At 36.5% G+C, this 22,172-nt stretch overlaps 1 protein-coding gene across 5 annotated transcripts in view; it reads right to left on the minus strand.

Moving 5' to 3' along the window:
* The window catches only part of MBD5 (methyl-CpG binding domain protein 5), a 178,220-nt gene that overhangs the window by 60,396 nt on the left and 95,652 nt on the right, over window positions 1–22,172 (minus strand). For 4 of the 5 annotated variants that reach the window (XM_032354060.1, XM_032354061.1, XM_032354057.1 and 1 more), the window contains 2 exons: window positions 12,591–12,764; window positions 1,271–1,945 (listed from right to left, as the gene is read on the minus strand). In XM_032354060.1, coding sequence (XP_032209951.1) covers window positions 1,271–1,383 — 113 coding nt within the window. In that variant the 5' untranslated portion in view covers window positions 1,384–1,945; window positions 12,591–12,764. Of the gene's footprint in view, window positions 1–1,270; window positions 1,946–12,590; window positions 12,765–22,172 lie in introns of those variants that run through there. The other variant, XM_032354059.1, reaches the window with a different exon arrangement.

Consider the following 22,172-nt stretch of genomic DNA (forward strand, 5'->3'; position numbering starts at 1 on the left):
AAACATTTGTACTTCCATGTTCATCACAGCATTATTTACAATAGCCAAGGTATGGAAACACCCTAGATGTTAATAGATAGAAGAATGCACAAAGGGCATATGGTACACACACACAAACACACACACTGGAATATTACTCAGTGAAGAAAAAGTGTGAGATCTTGCCATGTGTGACAAGATGGAGGAATGGACTGGTAGTACACTAAGCAAAATATGTCAAACAGAGGAAAACAAATACTGTATGACTTTACTTATATGTGGAATCAAAAGAACAAAATAAACGAACAAGCAAAACAAAATAGAAACAGGCTCATGATATAGAAAACAAACTGATGGCTGATAAAGGGGAGATGGGTGGAAGGACGGACAAAATACATAAAGGGGATAAAGAGGTACAATCTTTCAGTTACAAAATAAGAAAGACACAGGAATGTAATGGACAGCGTAGGGAATAGTCAGTAATTATGTAATAATTTGTATGGCTATTGATGATAACCAGACTTATTGAGGTGACCATTTCATAATCATACAAATATTGAATCACTATGTTGTACTAATAAAACTAATACAGTGTTAGGTCAGTTTAAAAAAACCCTGAAACTTCTTGTCAACAGTTCAGTTATTCCATTCGACTCATTGTACACTAGATATATGTCACCAAAATTAAAAAGAGCAGGCATTTGCATTTTATTTGTATGATTTTTACTTGTGAGATGAAGAGCCATCTCCATCATGACTTTTTCTTTTTTACTATTATCTGCAATAGAATAGATTAAAAACTGCACAGAAAAAAATAGGGAAATTATTTTTAATTAATATCAGGAATTAAGAAGACTCATAACTGATACTGCCTATAGATAAAAATACTCAACCTTACATCAGAAAAACCAGCCGAAGCACTAGAAGGACAAGAAAATATTGTCAAGACCTGTCGGGTCTACGTCTAGTATTTTACATTCTCCTGTGAATGGTAATGATGCTTATATGTTTCTTTTAGAAATCTTTATATTTTTCTTTATCCTTGTTACAGAGATAAGCAGAATGACACCTTATATAAATACAAGTAATGCATAAAATTTTTCTCTTGTAGCCTAAGGCAATTTACAATGCAAAAATAAAACACTCGAATATTTCTAGCACAAAGGTCATTTATTCAAATTTATGTGAGGTGCTGTCAGTGATGGTATGTTGTTTCCTCAAAAGAGCAGACACTACTTCCCTAATTTTGGGACTGCACACTTGGAGTGACACAGGTAATAAGGCAGCTCACCTGACATAAAGCACTCCATTTTGATCCACACGACGCTGCCAACCCACAGGAACTTGTATAGCTGGAAGACCTCCATCTTTGTCCCCTCCGTCACAGTCCTTGCCTCCATTCATTTTCTGTGTCTGCTTGGGACTCTCCAAAGATATCAGCAATAAGATGATATCCTTATATTACAGGGCATGATGGCCTTCAAAAATGGCCAATGCAGCACAGTTTTTCCCAGACTGTACAAAATGCATTGGGAAGCTTCTGCTCAGTTTGGAACCAAGTCCTTGAAATCTGCCATTGTGGAAAAAATCAGTTTTCCATTATAATCTACATTAAATAAACAATATTTAATTCCTAAGGATGGGTCTACATGGGTAAAAACGAGTGCTTCTGACTAAGGAAAATCATATTCACCAATGCTGGTACCTGCCTGAATTAGGGGAGGGGAGGAGTGTACAGTTTTTAGTTCAACATTTTGTCTTGAACCTTGATGTCAGACTAAAATAACCTCTATAGTCTAGAGACCGGTCTCATTTTTACAGTGTGAGTCGGTTAATATTTCCAGGTACTACCCGCCTTTAGAGGCCACATTCTTTAAATTTTCTCTTCATCTTCCAATCAGAATCCAAGATGTCGTAGGTTGGTTCATCTGATGTTTTCATGTCTTCAAAATTCCAATAATGTAGCCTGAAACATATGCAAATGTGTAAACTTTATATTTAATATTGAAAACTGAGAAGCTGCACATGTTTAAAAATAGAATAAACTCCTAAGTGCACCAAACCACTTTGGTGTTCTCTGCCGTCAAAATTACATGTCAAGTTTGTCTTGCTTTCTTCTTCCGACTTGATCCCCTTACTCTAGTTAACCAATTTGCTTGCTCTTTGCCACATGTAACTTTCTAATTATTAGAGATAGATACATGATCATGGCATTTCTCTCTCTCTCTCTCTCTCTCTCTCTCTCTCACACACACACACACACACACACGCATGCATGCATGCACCCAACCTCCTTCTTACAATAACAATATATCTATCGCCTCTTATTATCGCCTCTTATGCTCTTACAATTGGGAAGTTTCATATTAATCCAATTACATTTTATCACTTTTTAATTGTATATGCCCCTAAAATTTACTTTTCTTTCCAAATCATCATATTGGCCTCAAGAAGAACAGGTGTTTTTTAAAAAAATTAAAAGAAAATATACAGCACATCTTCAAGTACAAGAGATTCCTCCCACTGTTCTGGAATATAAGGGTGGGAGTTGCTTTATAGTTAAGATTTCCAAATTCCTGTCTATTATGGGGTACTCTCTTAATTCCTTTATTAAGTCATAAGGTGCTGCTTGGGGAAAATACACTGGCTTGAGACAACAGCAATCAGTGATACTGTGGAAAGCTTGAAAGAAAGAATGAAATTGTTAAATAAAATAAAGATGGCAAATAAAAATTTTAAAAGATTTAGTACTTAATCCTAATGGAGAATGTGATGTAACAATTGCCAGCATTATTTCTGGTGGTATACAAGCCTTTCTATAATCAATTTAATATGTAGTGGGTAACTACATTGTGGGACTCATGAACTTATACTAAAGGATGAATAAAAAAATCATTTTTTTGTTGTATTTTATGAGTGGGACATATGGCTTGGGATAAAAATGTCCAATGATAGCATCATCTATAGATTCAAAAAATGTTGTACTCAAACAACTTAACTGAAGGTGAAGATGATACACTCTTGAAAACTGTGTCAAAGGACGTAAGAATCATGAAAATATTAAAATTGTTTAAAATTTTTCAATAAAAGGCTATTTTAGATGTTTAAAATATATATGTGTAACTTAACTAATTAAACTGTGTAAATAGACACATAACTAGTTTATCTACATCCCTAAAAGCCTACAATTTAAGTCAGCCCCAAACATTTGTGGGCCTGTCTTTATTGAGAAAACAGGAGAAAGCCTTACACTAAAAGGCTTCATGTATTCAGGCATATGCTCTATTTGTAGCCTGGGCTCAGAGACAGAGCAAAGGTATTGTAATTTAGCATATACTCATTTAGCTGAAAGCCATAAACCATGTGCATGGGTGTTGTAAACATCAACAAGCTATGGAAAAAGTAGCAAAAAATTATTGGGAAAAATGTGGGGTACAAAGAAAAGTGCCCAGTAGTATCATTCCCAGTGGTGTCTCAAGCTGTTAACATTGCTGGAGCCACTCCATTGTGTCTATGCTTCTCACAGAAATGACCCACTTGTCTCCCATTCCTTGTACCTTTAACCGTGACTCCTGCTGATGATGTATGTGTTTATTCAAGTTTCATTTGATAGTCAGCAGCTACTAGGTACAGGGTACTATGCTCTGGCTGGAGTATCAAGATGGGAGGCACTTCTTTATCCATAGCCCAGGGTAATGTTTGCCAGTAAGGAGCTGTTCAGTGTGGAAGAATATAAAGAAAAGAGGGAGGAAGGATGAGAAAGGATGGAGAGAACAAGGAAGGGTCAGTCCTCCCCAGTGGAGTTCCCAGCGCTACTTGAAAGATGGGAAAGAGACATGAATTTTGTGTCATCCTGGACTCCCAGTTTTGTCAAATAGTAACAGACCCTGATTATTGAACCTGTTTTTTTTTTTTTTAACAGTCCTTTTCATGCTTATTTTATTACCTTGCTTTCCCAATAAAAAGAGAAAAAAGTTGCTGATCATTAGATTGGACTGGCTCTCATTCTCCTATTTTTGAGCTTTCTGATAATTTGAGGCCTATTTTCTTTTTTCTCTCCTTCCCCGCCTTCCCTTCCTTCCTTCTTTTTTCTTTCTTTCCTTATTTATTTATTTATTTTTGTTTGTTTGTTTGTTTGTTTGTGTGTTTGTCTACTCTTGCATGTGATGCCAACTTCCCTGAGGCAGGCTGGCTCTCTCCATTAAGTAATTTGTGGACCTGCCAGAGAGTAACGTTGGATTGATTCCTGCCAAATGTCTCTCTCATATTTCAGTAATGAAAAATACAAATATCTGATGGCTGGGTTTTGCTTAGACCAGCAGTTCCCAAAGCATGGTCCTGGGACAAACATCGTTATTGTCAGTAATGTCCAGGAACTTATCAGAAATACAAATGCACAGGCCTGGCCCCAGACTTAAGGAATTAGAAACTCTGGGGGCCACTCTGTTCTTTAAGAAGCCTCTGGGTGATTCTGATGCATGCTCAAGTTTGAGATCAACTGGCTAAGGCCCCTGCCTCCTTCCCAGGACACTGCCGTCTAATATCTCCACACTATGCAGGCAGCCAGTCCTCTATTCCCTTTTGGCTCCAGGGGAGGTCATCCTTTTTTGCTGATACTTGGGCCTTCTAGAAGCAGCTCAGTTGCAGGAGCCTTAGGGACTCTTCACAGAGCAGAGGCCCAGAAACTACACAATTATCATTTACTTATCTGTAAGTGGCCCCGATTTTCTCAACATTCATTTTGTGAATTTGGAAAATTCAGAGATGTTTGAAGGTGAAAATGAAAATTGAACTGTAATCTCACTGTTGAATAACAACCACTGCAAACCTGAATGTACTTTAATCATTGTTTTCGAAAGTTTTAAAAGCACAATTTAAAAAAGAATTTATAATAACAAACAATAAAACACCACTCCAAATTCACAATGAAAGCATTTGTCAGTTCTGCTTATGTTTAAAAACAAAGTACTATTACAGTTAGAGTTAAATACTATCTCCCTCACGCATCTCATCTTTTTTTAGCCCTATTTCCTTCTCTTCTATCTTAAGGCAACCACCATCATGATTCCAGTCCTCTTTCTTCCAGGTATGCTTTTATTCCCTATTTATATTTTCAACATAAACAATTTTTGGTGGTGTTATATGTGTTTTAAAATTTTATAAACACTCTCACACATACATATCATTCTGCAACTTGCTTTTTAAAATTGAGAGCTATCTCAGTTGAGATACACAGATCTATCTCTGCTGCAGATATACAGATCCAATTTGTTAATTTTTAACATCTGAATGGTATTGTATCATATGATTATACAACTATTCATCTACTGGCATATTTATCGCATTAATGTTAGGTTGTAGAGTCTGTACATTCTCAACTTTTCAGATACTGCCAAATTGTTCTCCAAAGTTGCACTGATTCCAAGTATTTTCCATGTTATAAATGCATCTTTTCCTTTAAATATTGAATCATTACCACTTTATTTTCATCCTGAGCATTTGACTATGGTATTAAATACTTTTCCAAAATATGACTTTCAATTGCTGGATAGAATTTTAGGAGATATATCTATGTCTATAATTTATTTACTTCTCTTTTGTGAACATAGATTTTCTGCTGAATTTTCACAACTACAAATAAATCTGAGATAACTATATCTGTATATAAATCAATAGCCAGTTTGTTAATTTACTGAGAATTATTTGGTAAAAGAGAGTTGCATAATTTTAAGACCCTTGAAAAGTTTCTTAAAGTGACAAAAGGGTAGTTTTGGGAAAGCACTTCAGGCCATGGTTCTCAAACTTTTGAAACCCATGTATATCCTCTTCTGCTATTTATGAAAATCTTCTCTTTGCCTCTAAGATTCTGGTAAGTTTAGCACTTACATAGACTCATCATTTAAGATTTAGTCAAGCTTTATTTTTATAGTTTATATTATAAAACAGTAGTTTTCCTTCTTTTCTTAATTTAACATAAAAAACTACATATCTACAACATTTTTCCTTCATCTTCCCTGGAAATTCCATTATTACCTTGTTTATATGGCTTGGGGTAAGCCTAATAGACATAGGTCAAAACAGAAAAGAAAGAGTGGTATGAAAGTTACCTCCATCTCACTAACACTCAGAATCAGGAATAGATCTTACACTTAGGACAGAATTTAGAAGTTTTTTTCACAGTTTTGGCAGAAACAATAATATAACTCAAAAAGTGGTGTGTGTGTGTATATGTGTATGTTCTGAGGAGATGTACCACAATTCTACCAACATTTTCATTTTCCTACTTCCTTTCAATATATAAATTAGTCTGAGAATGGGCTTTTGGTGAATTGAATTTAGTGGCTTGATTTACTTCTTTGCATTGGCTTCTTCTGACCATCTGGAATTCAAATTAGATGTCACGTCCTGGAAGACACTACACTATAAACCACAGGTAATCTCTCAGACTTTAAGTCACTGATACATCCTGTCATCCATCTGTTTGTTATCATTTATTTGTTTGTTCACCGGCTATCTCTTCCCAGCGGAATGTAAACGCCCTTAGAGCATGGACGAGTCTCTCTAGGTCCTTCTTATATTCCCAGTTCCTGGTAGTGCCTGGCCTGGAGTAGGCGCTTAAGTGCTTCCTGAAGACTATGTATATTCTAATGAATCAACATAGTTTTATATTCTGATTTTTGCCATGGAGGCTTATAAAGATTTTTTAGCAATATATGCATCTAAAATGAAAGAGAGGTTTTTAAAAGAAGCCAATAGAAGCCAATGAGTATTAAAGTTGACAAAATATACAAAAGATGTTTTGCTCTAGATCTGTCCCTGAGGATCTCATAATCTCTGAGTGATGATTTCTGTGTAGAAAGTATGATAGGGCTTCTAAGAAAATTAACAGACTGACTTTGTGCTTTATTTGTAAAGTGTATCAGTTTTATTTATGAAGTAGTTTATATATACATTTAATTGGATTAATAAAGAAACAATTAAATGAATCCAACAATATAAAAATTAAACTTGTATTTCAATAGGATGCTAATTAATGCAATAGAGCTTTTTCTTCATTTGCTTTGCTGACATTCTTGTCAACCTAAGAATACACTCACTACTTAATGCAGTATTAAATGTATATTTTAAAAGTATTCTCGAAACATCATGAAGACTATCAGATTATGACATCATGAAAATTGATAAGTAGCTATTCTTCATAAATCTTTCCAATAACATCAAACATTATAATTTCTTCTGAATTACGTCACATAAACTTGACTAATGGTAAAATAATAAGTTGATTTTTGAGTCATATAATTTCATGAGTAAATTCTATTAAAACATTTAAAATGACATCACACATTGATCTTGTACCCAGTGGAGTTCCTTGGATGTGTAGTAGGATAGAATGAATACCAGATGAACTGCTGATTTATCAAGGTAAGACTATGTAAATCAGGTAAAATACCAATATTTCATACATTATATAATTCTAAGCCATCATTTATACTCTTTATGCTATGGTTATCATCTTAGTCCTTGAAATATTTAAAGTTAATTAAGAAGTCTATTCGATTCCAACATTTGCAAGTGAATGCCTCATGTTCTCCAACTGGGAACAAATCTCACATAAAACCTACCTCTATACTTAAATTTCGAAATAATTATGTACACACCACAACAGACATGATTGGATTAAAAAAATAACATCAGCATTAGCATTTTGGAGAGTAATGTCTGAGTGGCTACAACATTATTATCATTTGATTGGGTAAAAATGGATATACTCATAATCTTTACATCATTATTAGTTAAATTATGCTGTTAGAGCAACCCTCAATCACGTTTCTCCTTTCCAATTACCTTTCACCCTCCTATCAATTATTCAAACAGCTCCTTCACAGTACTTAGCCAGCCCTCCCATCCAACCTCCCCATCTGTTTCACCTTTCACCTATTTATTCAAGCTATATGCATTTTTATTTATGAGCACACTTATCTTGCAGTTACATCTTTTTTCATTTTTAAAAAAACTTCCCCTTAGATGATCCCTATATTCATTCTGGTTCTTATTGTCATTTGGTTCTTATCTTCATTGTATAGCACTTTTCTAAAACATACTTCTCATATGCATCCAATGTAAGGCTCTATCAGGTTCTACTATCAGGCTCTACTTACCCCAAACTACCCTCAGCACATTTACATTTGTTTCATACAGTTGTGTTAGGGTACATCTATAAGCACATCTTTCCTGCCCTGATTACTGAAGCTCTCCAGTTCCCAATGTCTTTGCCCTGTTAGGGCAGAAAAGTGTAAACATTCACAACCTATACATGAGGGATCATATTTACATAGGAAGGTTATATTTTTCCACAAACTTGGAAGGTATGGGAATAGGTTCCTCAGAAGGAGGCCAGTTCTTAAAGTCAAGGTAACAGGCATCTTGGCCTATGCCCATCTATGGTTAGGGGAATTATTTATATCCATTTCTAGCTGCCAATGCAACTTATACACTCGAGTCACACAGAAGTCCTCAGAGAGCAAAATGTTGAGTATAGTAGACTGCAATTGGCCTGTAGCTCCTTTTATCAGGGTAGGATTTATTACTCTGCACTTTGAATCTAGTCTGGCCTTGCAACTTGCTCTGACCAGTGGAATGTGATAGATGTGATAGACTCAAGTGCTGAGTCTAAACCTTGCATCTTCCACCCTTGCTTCTTGGAATGTCACTGTCCCAAGAACAACCTGAACCAGGCTGCTTAAGAATGGGAATCCAGGTGAGGAGAGACAAGCCCAGCTAGTCCAGTCAAAACAGCTGGCTAAGACATGGGAGTCCAGTCAACGCCATGTGGACCAGGGATGAGCTGGCCCAGCTGAACCCAACCTACACTGCCAACCCACAAAATCATGACTATTTTTTCAGAGCCAAAAATTATACAGAAAACAACCCATAAGCCTAAAAATAGGGTTTTATGTAAATTAATTATTGTATTGAGCAGCTATGTAGCTCTACCCTTTATTAGTTTGTGACCTTGGGCAAGTTTTAAAATTTCTTTCCTCTATAAAACAGAGATTATAGCCCTATAGAATTGTTCTGTGGATACAAGTTAAAAGTCTTAAACCAGGGGTGCCTGGGTGTCTCAGTGGGTTAAGCCTCTGCCTTCAGCTCAGGTCATGATCCCAGGGTCCTGGGCTCGAGCCCTGCATCAGACTCTCTGCTCAGAGGGGAGCCTGCTTCCCCCTCTCTTTCTGCCTGCCTCTCTGACTACTTGTGATCTCTGTCTGTCAAATAAATAAATGAAATCTTAAAAAAAAAAAAAAAGTCTTAAACCAGTGGCCAGCACACAGTGAGTAGCTAAATTATTATTTATGCATAGCTATTAAAATCATGTTATGGAAAACTTAATAGCACTGTAAAAGATCCATGATATTGTCAGGTGAAAAAAAATACTACAAATCTTCATTTACAAAAATGCTGCTACATATGTAGATGTGGAATAGAGCAGCACTGCCCTCTCACTGGTTGTCTCTAGCTAGTAGGAATATGAATGATTTTTATTTTCTTCATTGCTTTTCTGTATTTTCAGAATTTTCCATAGCAAAAATGTATTGACTTTTCAATCAGGAAAAATATTATTTCCAAAAAACTAAATATTATATCCATAGATCAGCCAAGTAATGTTTTCCTAATCTTTAAAAGCATTAGGGAAACATTTTTTGGGAATAGTCACAAGCTTTGTGCCTAGTATTATGCTATTATTTTTCTTTCTGTTTTAGCCAAGTAGAGAAAAATATACAAAATCCTACATTAACCTGGATGTTCTAAATACTAGAAAAAAAAATTAAGATTATCCCTTTGATTGGTTCTAAAATGCTTCAGAGTATCACTCTTAATTTTCTGCTTGGAATATATCTCCCATCCCTACATTCTTGTTCATTAAAGCAACTTCTATTTCTCTTGGTTTAAATGTCACTTCCTCAGAGAGGCCTTCCCAGGTTTCTCCAACCATTAGTTGGTTTTCCAAGTCTAAACTGGGTACTCCTTGCAATTCCTCCTTATAATGTCCAGTATTTCACATATATTACTGCACATAACTAAGCTTTCTTTTTACCCTTACCATTCTGCATGACTGTAAAGAAAGAGCAATTGGGAAAAGTTAAAGCTTCCCCTTGTGCCTTTAAAAATATTTAAGGGCACCTCAGTTCTTGATTTTGGCTCAGATAATGATCTCAGGGTTTTAAGATCGAGCCTGGCACGGGGTTCGGCACTGGGGGTGGAACTTTCTTAAGATTCTCTCTCTCCCTTTCCCTCTGCCCCCCATGCTCACGCAGTCTCTCTCTCTCTCTCTAAAATAAATAAATAAATAAAGATAAAAATATTCAAGGAAGTGGAAAGTGAGGGTTGGTATACATATGTAAAAAATTCTTACTATACATTCTTTTATTTATTTGAGAAAGAGGGAGAGAGAGAGTATGCAAGTAGGGGGAGGGGCTAATGGATGGGGAAAGGCAGAGAATCTCAAGAAGAGATTGTGCAGATGCCAAGGTTGGGCTCATCTCATGAACCTGAGATCAGGACCTGGGCCAAAACCAAGAGTTGGAGCCTTAACTGGCTGAGCCACCCATGTGCCCCCAGTTTACTTTCTTAAAAGCTAAAAAGTATACAATCACTAGCTCCCAAATATGTATTCTGAAAAAAAAAAAAGAGAGGACTGTTTAAAGTATAATAATAAGTTATACCAGCACATCTATAAATTAACTGAAAAACTCACTACACTGCTGAGGGAAAAATTATGATTTCTTTTTGCATTAGCCACCAGCAGAGTTTGCTATTTTCGTTTTTCTGTAGTATAGTGAAGTTTCTCTTAGAGAATACTTAGAAAAAAATACTTGTCTGCATTTACATAATCTATTGTAGAGTAGACTAAAGAAGTTTAAGGAGTAACTTTCACATTTTATCTGTACATTACTGGTATTGTGGCTACTTCAGGAACAACTCAATATATACAGGCCAAATCATTGTTGAGAAATGATGTATATCAATTTTTCCCCCCAAAACTATACAAATAACGAGACAATTATGAAAACATCAATTTGAAGAGATATATGCACCCCTATGTTCTTTGCAGAATTATTTACAATAGCTAAGATACGGAAGCAATCTAAACACGCATTAATGGATGAATGAATAAAGAAGATGTGGTACATATATACATGATGGAATATACTCAGTCACAAAGAAGAATGAAACTTGCCATTTGTGACAGCATGAATGGACCTAGAGGTTATTATGCCAAGTGAAGTAAGTCAGATAATGAAAGACAAACACTACCAGATTTCACTTACTTACGGAATCTAAAAAAACAAATGAACAAACAAAATGAAACAAAAACAGACTTGTAGATACAGGAAACAAACCTTTTGTTACTAGAAGGGAGAGGGCTTGGAGGGTAGGCAAAATAATGAAGGAGATTAAGAGGTAAAACTTTCCAGTTATAAAATAAGTAAGTCATGAGTATGTAATGTACAGCATAGGGAATACAGTCAGTAATGTTGCAATAACTCCGTATAGGGACAGGTGGTAACTAGATTTATCATAGGGATCATTTTGTAAGGTAGGAAAATATTTAATCACTATTATGTACACCTGAAAGTAATAGGATATTGTATATCAGTCATACTTCAATTTAAAATTAATTAAAGAAATCTGTGTTAAAAAAAGAATGAGACAATTATGAATTATGCCCCTCTGGGGTTGTATAACATATTTAAACAACTCATATTTATATACTCTTTTACATACAAGTGTTTAGCACTCTTCAATTCATCTGGCAATAGATACCCAGTTACTACTTGGAGTAATCAGTTCTGAAGAGAGGTAATGGTGCCCACTAACCTTGAAAATCAGTTTACTCAAGGAGGGAATAAGAAGACTCCTCAGCCATTGTAGAAACCCACCCAAAGATACTGTCTCTAAATATGCACCAATATCTAGGAACACTCAGGTCCAATCAATGCTTCCAACAAGTGTAATTAAATGTAAAAGATAACTATAGTCTAGTTGTTCAATAAGGTCTTTCAAGAAGGAAGAGAAGGAATATTATCTCTGTGTGGATTCCAAAAACAGGAGTCCAAAGCATATAATCCCTCAGTCCCATGAAATAAGTGAACTTTTACTGTGTTTATGTAGCTCACACACCAGGAACAAAATGAATGAGTAGTAATACCTACAGATGTTTTGTGGTATCATATGAAAAGTGTCTCAAGGAAACTCCACTTAGCATTGGACTGCTAACTGGAATGCTGAGGGAGGCAGAGGAAATGTAGCAGCCAAAGAAAACTTATGCAAAGTATTCAGGTTGCAGAGGAAGGCAGTTTTAGTATCATAAAACCAGGTATAGAGTGTCCTAGAGAACATGCTGAAGAAAAGCAAAACCTGTAGAAAATGAAGTCTCTAATTTAACAAACAGTTAAACAAAATACAAGACTAAGTTACAAACGAGAAGACTCTGGGCCAAATCCCACTTGCAGAAGTGTTTGGCATGTACACAGTTTGAGACTAATAGTAAAATTAGTTGACTATATTTAAATTAAAGGATTTCACATGAAAATTTGCATTTCCTGCTTTACCTGAGAAACTGGACAATGTGGTAATACTAGGTCAACATTCCTGCCTTTCAACAATTATCTGGAACGGAGCAGTGGCTGCTCCTTCAGAAAGGACTTGGCTCTCCAGTTCAGTGCAGTGGGTTCCTGCTTCATTCCCATCAGCCTGGCCTCTGTAGGCACTTGGGTTTCCAATCTCTGGAATAGAAAGGACCTTGAGATAAGGCTTGAAGGACTCACTGTAGCCTCTGACAAGAAGTACGACTTTTTTTTTTTTTTTTAATACAACCATTTAACCTATACTTCATAGTTTCTTCACAGTGGTGGAGAATGAACTCAGTGGATCATCACGCATCAGTATGCGAAGAGCTGGTAAGGCAGTTAAAACCATGAGCAAACAGTTAATTTTCTTGATAAAATTGAGATGACTGAAACCATGGTGATTTTTGAGTTGGAGGAGGTAGAGGTTACACAGAATTCTCACCCAACTTCAATCTTCTATCACCCCTTCTTTTATAGCCCCATCATCAGTAACACCACATTAGCATTATCTTAAGAACTCATCTTGGGATCAAAGAATTATGGAAGCAAATTGTACATTACCATTATTGAGTTGTAAAATGCCACCCCTCGACTTTTAACATTGTTTCCTTTCAGCAAATAGGAAAAAAAATCATAAGGACGTTCAAAAGTGTATTTGAGACCTTTTCACCCCTTACTCTATTTTCTCCTAGCCATCAAGGAGACACTGACAAGGTTCTTTCTCAGTCAGGGCAAAATAATCCTTGGGACAGTGTAGCTCATTTTGTTCTCTTTCCATAGCTAATGAACAACCTTCTGATTTTTGTTGGATTTCATAGGTGCTTTGATATCATCAAGTTCATAATTTGGATATTTGGTATAAGTATTTCAGTCAATGAAAGCAAATAAACAGATAAATGGCTTACATTTGGCTTATAAATTAATTTCTTATAAATACAGGTGATCTGTATCAGACCCTAAAAAGTCCCATCACCCATGAGAGCAATGGCAAATAATTTTTTTCTTGATTTTCTTTATTTTTTAGAGTAATCTCTATGTCCAACATAAGGCTTGAACTCATGACTTTGAGATCAAGAGTCGTGTATCTATTGACTGAGCCAGCCATGCACCCTCAACTTTTTCTTCTAATTGGAAGAGTAAGGACCACATGCTGGACCATAATTACGACACAGGATGCTCCTCCATCTTTGTGTATTTCCTGAGAGCCAGCCTACTTGTTCTTTTTTTGCTTTTGGTTTTAGGTCAAAGCAGGACAGGGGAATGTGTATAGGACATGGTGTACATATGCTTGAACATTGCTGTTCCTCAGAAAGCCACCAGGAGGGACAAAGCAGCAGCTAAGGAATATGGAACCAAGATTAAATAACTATGTCCCTGTAGTCCTGATATATTAAAGGCACTCCAGACATTAGGTTGAGTGTTTTAACTATTTACTGGGCATCAACTACACGTGAAGCACAGTAATGGATATCAAGGAACTGAACATAAAGAGCATACATGACTGGGAGGTGGAGGGCAGGGAGTAAGGCAATTAGGGAAACAGGTAATTACAATACTGAATGACACTGGCTATAATAGGGCTAAAAGTGGAGTGCTAAAGGAGCACAAAGAGTGAGCTAGTCTAGTTTTCAGGGATCAGAGAAAGGGAGACACAGGATACATTTAAAGATGCACTGAAGTTAGACAAAGAAAGGTTAGTAGGAGACCTCAAACTTCATCTCATCCGTGCAAATGATCTTAGTTCCAAAAGAGTCATATTGAAGATTTTATGTTTCTGTCTGATAACAATTCCAATATTGGATATATATTTTTAAGCTGGTAAGCAAGCATAAAGGTCTCATTTTGTCAGACCTTTTAACCTTGCGATGGGCTAAATGATGAAGCATTAATGAATATTTTGTGCAGGAAGGTCTGGATGCCTGCCTCATGCCTGAAATAGAAAACAGTGACCTGATACCCAGATAAGCAGATACTGTTTTCTAGAAGAAATACTATCAAAGTACAATGATTCACTTCAATAAGAAAGTATTTTTAGATGTGAGTGCATTAGAAACAGAAGCTAAAATGAACAAGATATGGATGAGGGAGTTTTAGTTCAAAACCATTTGGAAGTATATCCTTCAATAAAAGAAGTTCATAAGTGATGAAAATAAGGTGACTACTATTCTAAAGCTATTCAAGACAAATGTATGAACAATATTAGCTGACTTGCTACCATCTTCTGGGAACAGCACTGAATATTTTACACATAAATATATTAACTTGTTTAATCCTTATCACAACCTAATAAATAAACATTATTATTTTTTCTTTTCTAGAATTAAGGATATGGAGGCAAGAGAAATTAAATTACTTTCTCTTTTTCTCTCTGGTAATTTATATCCCCCTTTCCTACTTTATTGTTTTTCTCCTTAGTGTTTACCCCATTTTACATTTACCCTATTGTTATTTCCTCTACATTTTTAACATTTACCGTCTTGTGATTTCCTCTGACAAGAGCATAAGCTCTGTGAGCACATGACCATATAAATCATCACAACAGAAAAAATTCCTTATAATTTTTTGCTTTAGGTTCAAGACTCCTTGAAAGCTGGCTGTCTTACAACTTTTTAAAAAATTTCTCATAGCACAAAGTATAGAACCTTACACATGCTGGAGTCAAAAATATTTGTCGAGTGAACAATGAGCATAATTAATTGGCAAGCATGTACTGAGTCCTTGTCATGCTTAGCACTGCACGTGTCACTGTCAGATTGCAAAGTACAGAATACCATCAATGTTTTCAAAGAACTTAACACCTAGGAACAGAAATAGGTAAATGCATGAGGAGTACCCAGGTGCAAAATAAGAAGGTCTCACATTTCATTATTTCCATTCTTCAACCTAATAATACCTGAAAATGCTTACTGAGCACTCCTCCCAAGACATCCTAGTAGTTTGCTGCATTTAACTTTCATGGAAATGCCAGGACTGTTCAGTTTCATGCCTATGCATGTGTTGTTCCCTGGAGTTAAGATTTCTTTCTGTATTCTTTTTTTTTTTCTTTTTAAGATTTTATTTATTTCTGAGAGAGAGAGACAGCACAAGTAGGCAGAGGGAGAGGGAGCAGAGCAGGGAGTCTGAAGCGGGGCTCCATCCCAGAACCCTGAGATCTGACCTGAGCCAAAGGCAGGCAGATGCTCAACCAACTGAGCCATCAGAGTGCCCCTTCCTTCTGCATTCTTAAAGCAACCTTGTGTTCTTTACACTCTAGGGTTAACTCCTCCATAAAGTCCCATCTAGACTCCTGCTCAGAGTTACTTATTCATTCCTCTCTCATTCTGCAGTGCTAATTGCATGCCGACCACAATGTTTTATGCACACGCATTCCTTGTTTCATATAGCTTTGTTTTTGAGGTTGCCAAACACATTACCAGGTACATGGTATGCAAACAATGTGCTTTGAGTTGAATTATTTGTTTTTCTCACCTTTCAAAACGCTAAAGAAATTTTTTACTCCCTTAAATATAATAATAAAATAGTAAAGTTCTTGTAAGTAATATGTTAAAACCACCCAGTAATATATATATATAGGTGGCTAATTGTAGGTGTGTATTCAACCAAAATCAAATGGAGTCTGAATAGAATCTACTTTTCTCTTATCCTATTTTCAGTATAATTTCTAAATTTGGGGGCTATCTGCAGTGCCTACAAGAGTGCCTGGCACAGGGAATAACTTTTTGAGTAAATGAAATGAATGTTTGCATACAAACTAAATGCCATGGCATAAAATAAATGTACTATAGGAACTCAGAGATGAGGTAACAAATAATAGAATAGTGAGCTAATGGTTAGGAAATGTAGAATCTGAAATTTTCTAGCTCTATATAATATTTTTATTAACATATAGTATATTATTTGTTTCAGGGGTATAGATCTGTGAATCATCAGTCTTACACAATTCACAGCACTCACCATAGCACATACCCTCCCCAATGTCCATAACCCAGCCACGCTATCCTTCCCATTCCTCTAGCAACCCTCAGTTTGTTTCCTGAGATTAAGAGTCTCTTATGGTTTGTCTCCCTCCTTGGTCCCATTGTGTTTCATTTTTCCCTCCATTCCCCCCATGAACCCCCGCCTTGCCTCTCAAATTCCTCATATCAGGGAGATCATAAAATAATTGTCTTGCTCTGATTGACTTATTTCACTTAGCCTAAAACCTTCTAGTTCCATCCATGTTGCTGCAAATGGTAAGATTTCATGGTGTTTTTTGATAGCTGCATAGTATTATATCATATATGTGTGTGTGTGTGTGTGTGTGTGTGTGTGTGTGCGCGCGCACGTGTGTGTGTGCTTGTGTGTGTGTATACAACATCTTTATCCTTTCATTTGTTGATGGACATCTAGGTTCTTTCCATAGTTTGGCTATTGTGGACATTGCTGCTATAAACATTTGGGTGCACATGTCCCTTCAGATCGCTACATTTGTATCTTTAGGGTAAGTACCCAGTAGTGCAATTGCTGGGTTGTAGGGGTAGCTCTATTTTCAACTTTTTGAGGAACCTCCATATTATTTTCCAGAGTGGCTGCACAGGTTTCTAGCTCTATATAACTTAACCTTAACTTTAATTTTTCAATTTGTAAAATTAATGACCTTGGACTAGATCAGTATTTTTCAAATTATTTTAGGTGTAGGTCTCTTTTATCTAATGAAATCTAAATGGAATCTGTAATATATAAAACAGAAAAAATAGACTTACTGGTAATAATTATTCATTGTGTAAGACCAAATCATAACACTACTTATTAAAATCCATCAATAAAAATAAGGCACTATTTTGATTAGTAAAAAGTATGAAGTCAAGACATATGGGTAAGAGTTGCAATTTAAAATAATCTTCAAAAGTGTCATTTATGTATTTGTATTGGCTTTCTAATATGGAAACAATTCTGGTTACCACAGAAAAGCTATTGCCAAAGGCAACTTTTTTTTTTTTTAATAGTGAATTTGGCTTCAGCAACATAAAGATCTCTGCAATTAAAACAGTCTAGAAGCTGGTGAGAGAGTCAAGATGGTGGAGGAGTAGCAGACTGAGAAGACATCTGGTCGCAGCAGTTCAGCTAGATAGTTATCAAACCATTCTGAACACCTACAAACCCAATAGGAGATTGAAGAGAAGAAGAGCAGCAATTCTAGAAACAGAAAATTGACCACTTTCTGAAAGGTAGGACGTGCAGAGAAGTGAATCCGAAGCAATGGGAATATAGATCACGGGGGGAGGGGCCAGCTGCCAGCAAGTGGTGGAGCAACAGACTACAAAATTGGAACTTTAACAAGTCTGCTCCACTGAGGGATATTGCTCAGGAGGCTAAGCAGGGGTGGAACCCTCATGGGGACAGTATGGTCTCGGGTCTTGCAGGGTCACAGAAGGATCGGAGGTGTCTGAGTGTGGCAGAGCTCGCAGGTATCAGAGTGGGGAAGCCAACTACAGAGACGGAGCTGAGGAGTGAACTCTCAGCTTGGGGTTACTTTGAACTGTGATCCATGGCAGAGTCAGACCACTGCTCTTTGAGCAGGGACCCCACAAGTGGCAGATCTGGGGAGACCCCCCCTTTCCACTGGAAGAGCAACGTGGCAGGAATCTGCTGGGTTTGGAGCCAGAGGCAGAAATGCTCAGTCACAGGCTGGGTGAGCTTGGAGCATGGCCAGGGACCAGAGAGATGGGAGTGACTGACCGCTTTTCTCCGAGATTGCACAGAAGAGTGGGGCCCCGAGCTCTCAGCTCCTCCGGTCCAGAGATTGGCAGGCTGCCATTTTCATTTCCGTCCTCCATAGCTCTATGGAAAGCATTCAGGGAACAAAAGCTCCTGAGCGCGAACCCAAGCAGATTACTTAGCGTGGCCTCTGGCAAGGGTGGCACAATTCTGCCTCGGGCAAAGACATTTGAGAATCACTACACCAGGCTCCTCTTCCAAAAGATCAGCAAGAACATTCAGCCAAGACCAAGTTCACTGATCAAGGAGATCAGCAGAATTCCAGAGGAGGGGAAAGCAAAGCATGGAATTCATGGCTTTCTCCCCATGATTCTTTAGTCTTGCAAGGTTAATTAAATTTCTTTAATTTTATTTTTTTCTTATTCTAGTTTTTTAAGCTTTTCCTCATTGCTCTTTTAATGTTTTTTTTTTAAACTAGTCTATCTTAACAATACCTTTCTTAAAAAAATCTTTTTAAACTTTCATTAGTATAGTCATATTTTATCCTTCATTGTATCTAACTTAATTTTTTTTAATACATATAGGGTTTTTTCTTCTAAAAAATTTTGGGATACAATTTCTTCTAGTAGATCAAAATATACCCTAACTCCAGCACAGGGCTTTGTTCCAGTCTCCAGCCTGAGCAAATTCTCTCCACTTTCTTTTTCTTTCATTTTCCAACCAACTTATCTTATCAATTCCTTTTTTAGAAATTTTTTAAAAATTCTCATCTTTATAGTTATATTCCATCCCTTCATTGTGTTTACCCTTATTTTTGTATATATATAAGTTTTACTTTCTTTAAAATTTTGGGAGGTAGTTTCTTCTAAGAGACCAAAATACACCCAAAATCAAGTGGGTGGGTGGGTGGCTCTGTTTTATTCACCAGTCTAATATGTGTGTGTATGTGTGTGTCTGTATTTTAAATTGGTTTTAATTTTTTTACCCCCTTTCTTCTCCCCCCAATTTGGGGATCTATTGTGATTTGGTTAGCATACATTTTTCTGAGGTCTTTGCTACCCTTTTAGTATTTTATTCTTATCTGGATAAAATGACAGGGCACTCAAACTCACCCCCCCCAAAAAAAAAATTAAAAAAAAGAACAAGAGGCAGTACTGAAGGCTAGGGACCTAATCAATATGGACATTGGTAGTATGTCTGATCTAGAGTTCAGAATGACGATTCTCAAGGTGCTAGCTGGGCTCGAAAAATGCATGGAAGATATTAGAGAAACCCTGTATGGAAAAATAAAATCCCTTTCTGGAGAAATAAAAGAACTAAAATCTAACCAAGATGAAATCAAAAGAGGTATTAATGAGGTGCAATCAAGAATAGAGGCTCTTACTGCAAAGATAAATGAAGCAGAAGAGAGAATTAGTGATATAGAAGACCAAATGATGGAGAATAAAGCAACTGAGCACAAGAGAGACAAACAACTACTGGACCACGAGGGGAGAATTCGAGAGATAAGTGATACCATAAAATGAAACAATATTAGAATAATTGTGATTCCAGAAGGAGAAGAAAGGAGGGAGGTAGAAGGTATATTGAAGTGAATTATAATAGAGAATTTTCCTAATATGGCAAAGGGAGCAAGCATCAAATCCAGGAGGCACAAAGAATACCCTAAAAATCAATAAAAATAGGTTCACACCCTATCATCTAATAGTAAAACTTACAAGTCTTAGTGACAAAGAGAAAATCCTGAGAGCAGCTCGGGACTAGAAGTCTGTAACATACAATGGTAAAATGATTAGATCGACAGCAGACTTATCCACAGAGACCTGGCAGGCCAGAAAGAACTGGCATGATATATTCAGAGGACTAAGTGAGAAAAATATGCAGGCAAGAATACTATATCCAGCTAGGCTATCATTGAAAATAGAAGGAGAGATAAAAAGCTTCCAGGACAAACAAAAACTAAAAGAATTTGTAAACACCAAACCAGTTCTACAGGAAATATTGAAAGTGGTCCTCTAAACAAAGAGAGAGCCTAAAAGTAGCAGACCAGAAAGGATCAGAGACAATATACATTAACAGTCACCTTACAGGCAATACAATGGCACTAAATTCATATCTTTCAGTAGTTACCCTGAATGTAAATGGGCTAAATGGTCAATCAAAAGACACAGGGTATCAGAATGGATAAAAAAACAAAACCCATCAATATGCTATCTACAAGAAACTCATTTTAGACCCAAGGACACCTCCAGATGTAAAGTGAGGGGGTGGAAAACAACTTACCATGCTAATGGACATCAGAAGAAAGCTGGGGTGGCAATCCTTATATCAGATAAATTAGATTTTAAGCCAAAGACTATAATAAGAGATGAGGAAGGACACTATATCATACTCAAAGGGTCTGTCCAACAAGAAGATCTAATAATTTTAAATATCTATGCCCCTAACATGGGAGCAGCCAACTATATAAACCAATTAATAACAAAATGAAAGAAACACAACAACGCTAATAGAATAATAGTAGGGGAATTTAACACACCCCTCACTGAAATGGACAGACCATCCAAGCAAAAGATCAACAAGGAAATAAAGGCCTTAAATGACACACTGGACCAGATGGACATCACAGATATACTGAGAACATTCCATCCCAAAACAGCAGAACACACATTCTTCTCTAGTGCATGTGGAACATTCTCCAGAATAGATCACATCCTGGGTAACAAATCAGGTATCAACTGGTACCAAAAGATTGGGCTCATTCCCTACATATTTTCAGACCACAATGCTCTGAAGCTAGAACTCAATCACAAGAGGAAAACTGGAAAGAACTCAAATACATGGAGGCTAAAGGGCATCCTACTAAAGAATGAATGGTTCAATCAGGACATTAATGAAGAATTGAAAAAATTCATGGAAACAAATGAAAAATGAAAACACAACTGTTCAAAATCTGTGGGACACAGCAAAGGCAGTCCTGAGAGGAAAGTATATAGCGATATAAGCCTTTCTCAAGAAACAAGAAAGGTCTGAAGTACACAACCTCACCCTACACCTAAAGGAGCTGGAGAAAGAACAGCAAAGAAAGGCTAAACCAAGCAGGAGAAGAGAAATAATAAAGATCAAGCAGAAATCAGTGAAATAGAAACAGAAAACAAAACAACAACAAAAACACAACCAGTAGAACACATCAATGAAACTAGAGGCTGGTTCATTGAAAGAATTAATAAGATTGATAAACCCCTGGCCAGATTTACCAAAAAGAAAAGAGAAAGGACCCAAATTAATAAAATCATGAATGAAAGAGGAGAGATCACAACCAAAAGCAAAGAAATATAATTATAAGAACATATCATGAGAAACTATATGCCAGCAAATTTGACAATCTGGAAGAAATGGATGCATTCCTAGAGACATATAAACTATCGAAATTGAACCAAGGAAAAACAGAAAACCTGAACAGACCTATAACCAGTAAGGAGATTCAAGGAGTCATCAAAAATCTCTCAACAAACAAGAGCCCAGGGCCAAATGGCTTCCCAGGGGAATGCTATCAAACATTTAAAGAGGAATTAACACGTATTCTTCTGAAACTGTTCCAAAAAATAGAAAAGAAAGGAAAACTTCCAAACTCATTTTATGAAGCCAGCATCACCTTGATCCCCAAATCAGACAAAGACCCCATCAAAAAAGAGAATTATAGACCAATATCCTTGATGAACACAGATGCGAAAATTCTCACCAAAATACTAGCCAATAGGATTCAACAGTACATTAAAAGGATTATTCACCATGACCACGTAGGATTTATTCCAGGGCTGCAAGGTTGGTTCAACAACTGCAAATCAATGAATCTGATAGAATACA

This window comes from Mustela erminea, chromosome 8 (genome assembly GCF_009829155.1).
Source record: "Mustela erminea isolate mMusErm1 chromosome 8, mMusErm1.Pri, whole genome shotgun sequence".
NCBI lineage: Eukaryota > Metazoa > Chordata > Mammalia > Carnivora > Mustelidae > Mustela > Mustela erminea.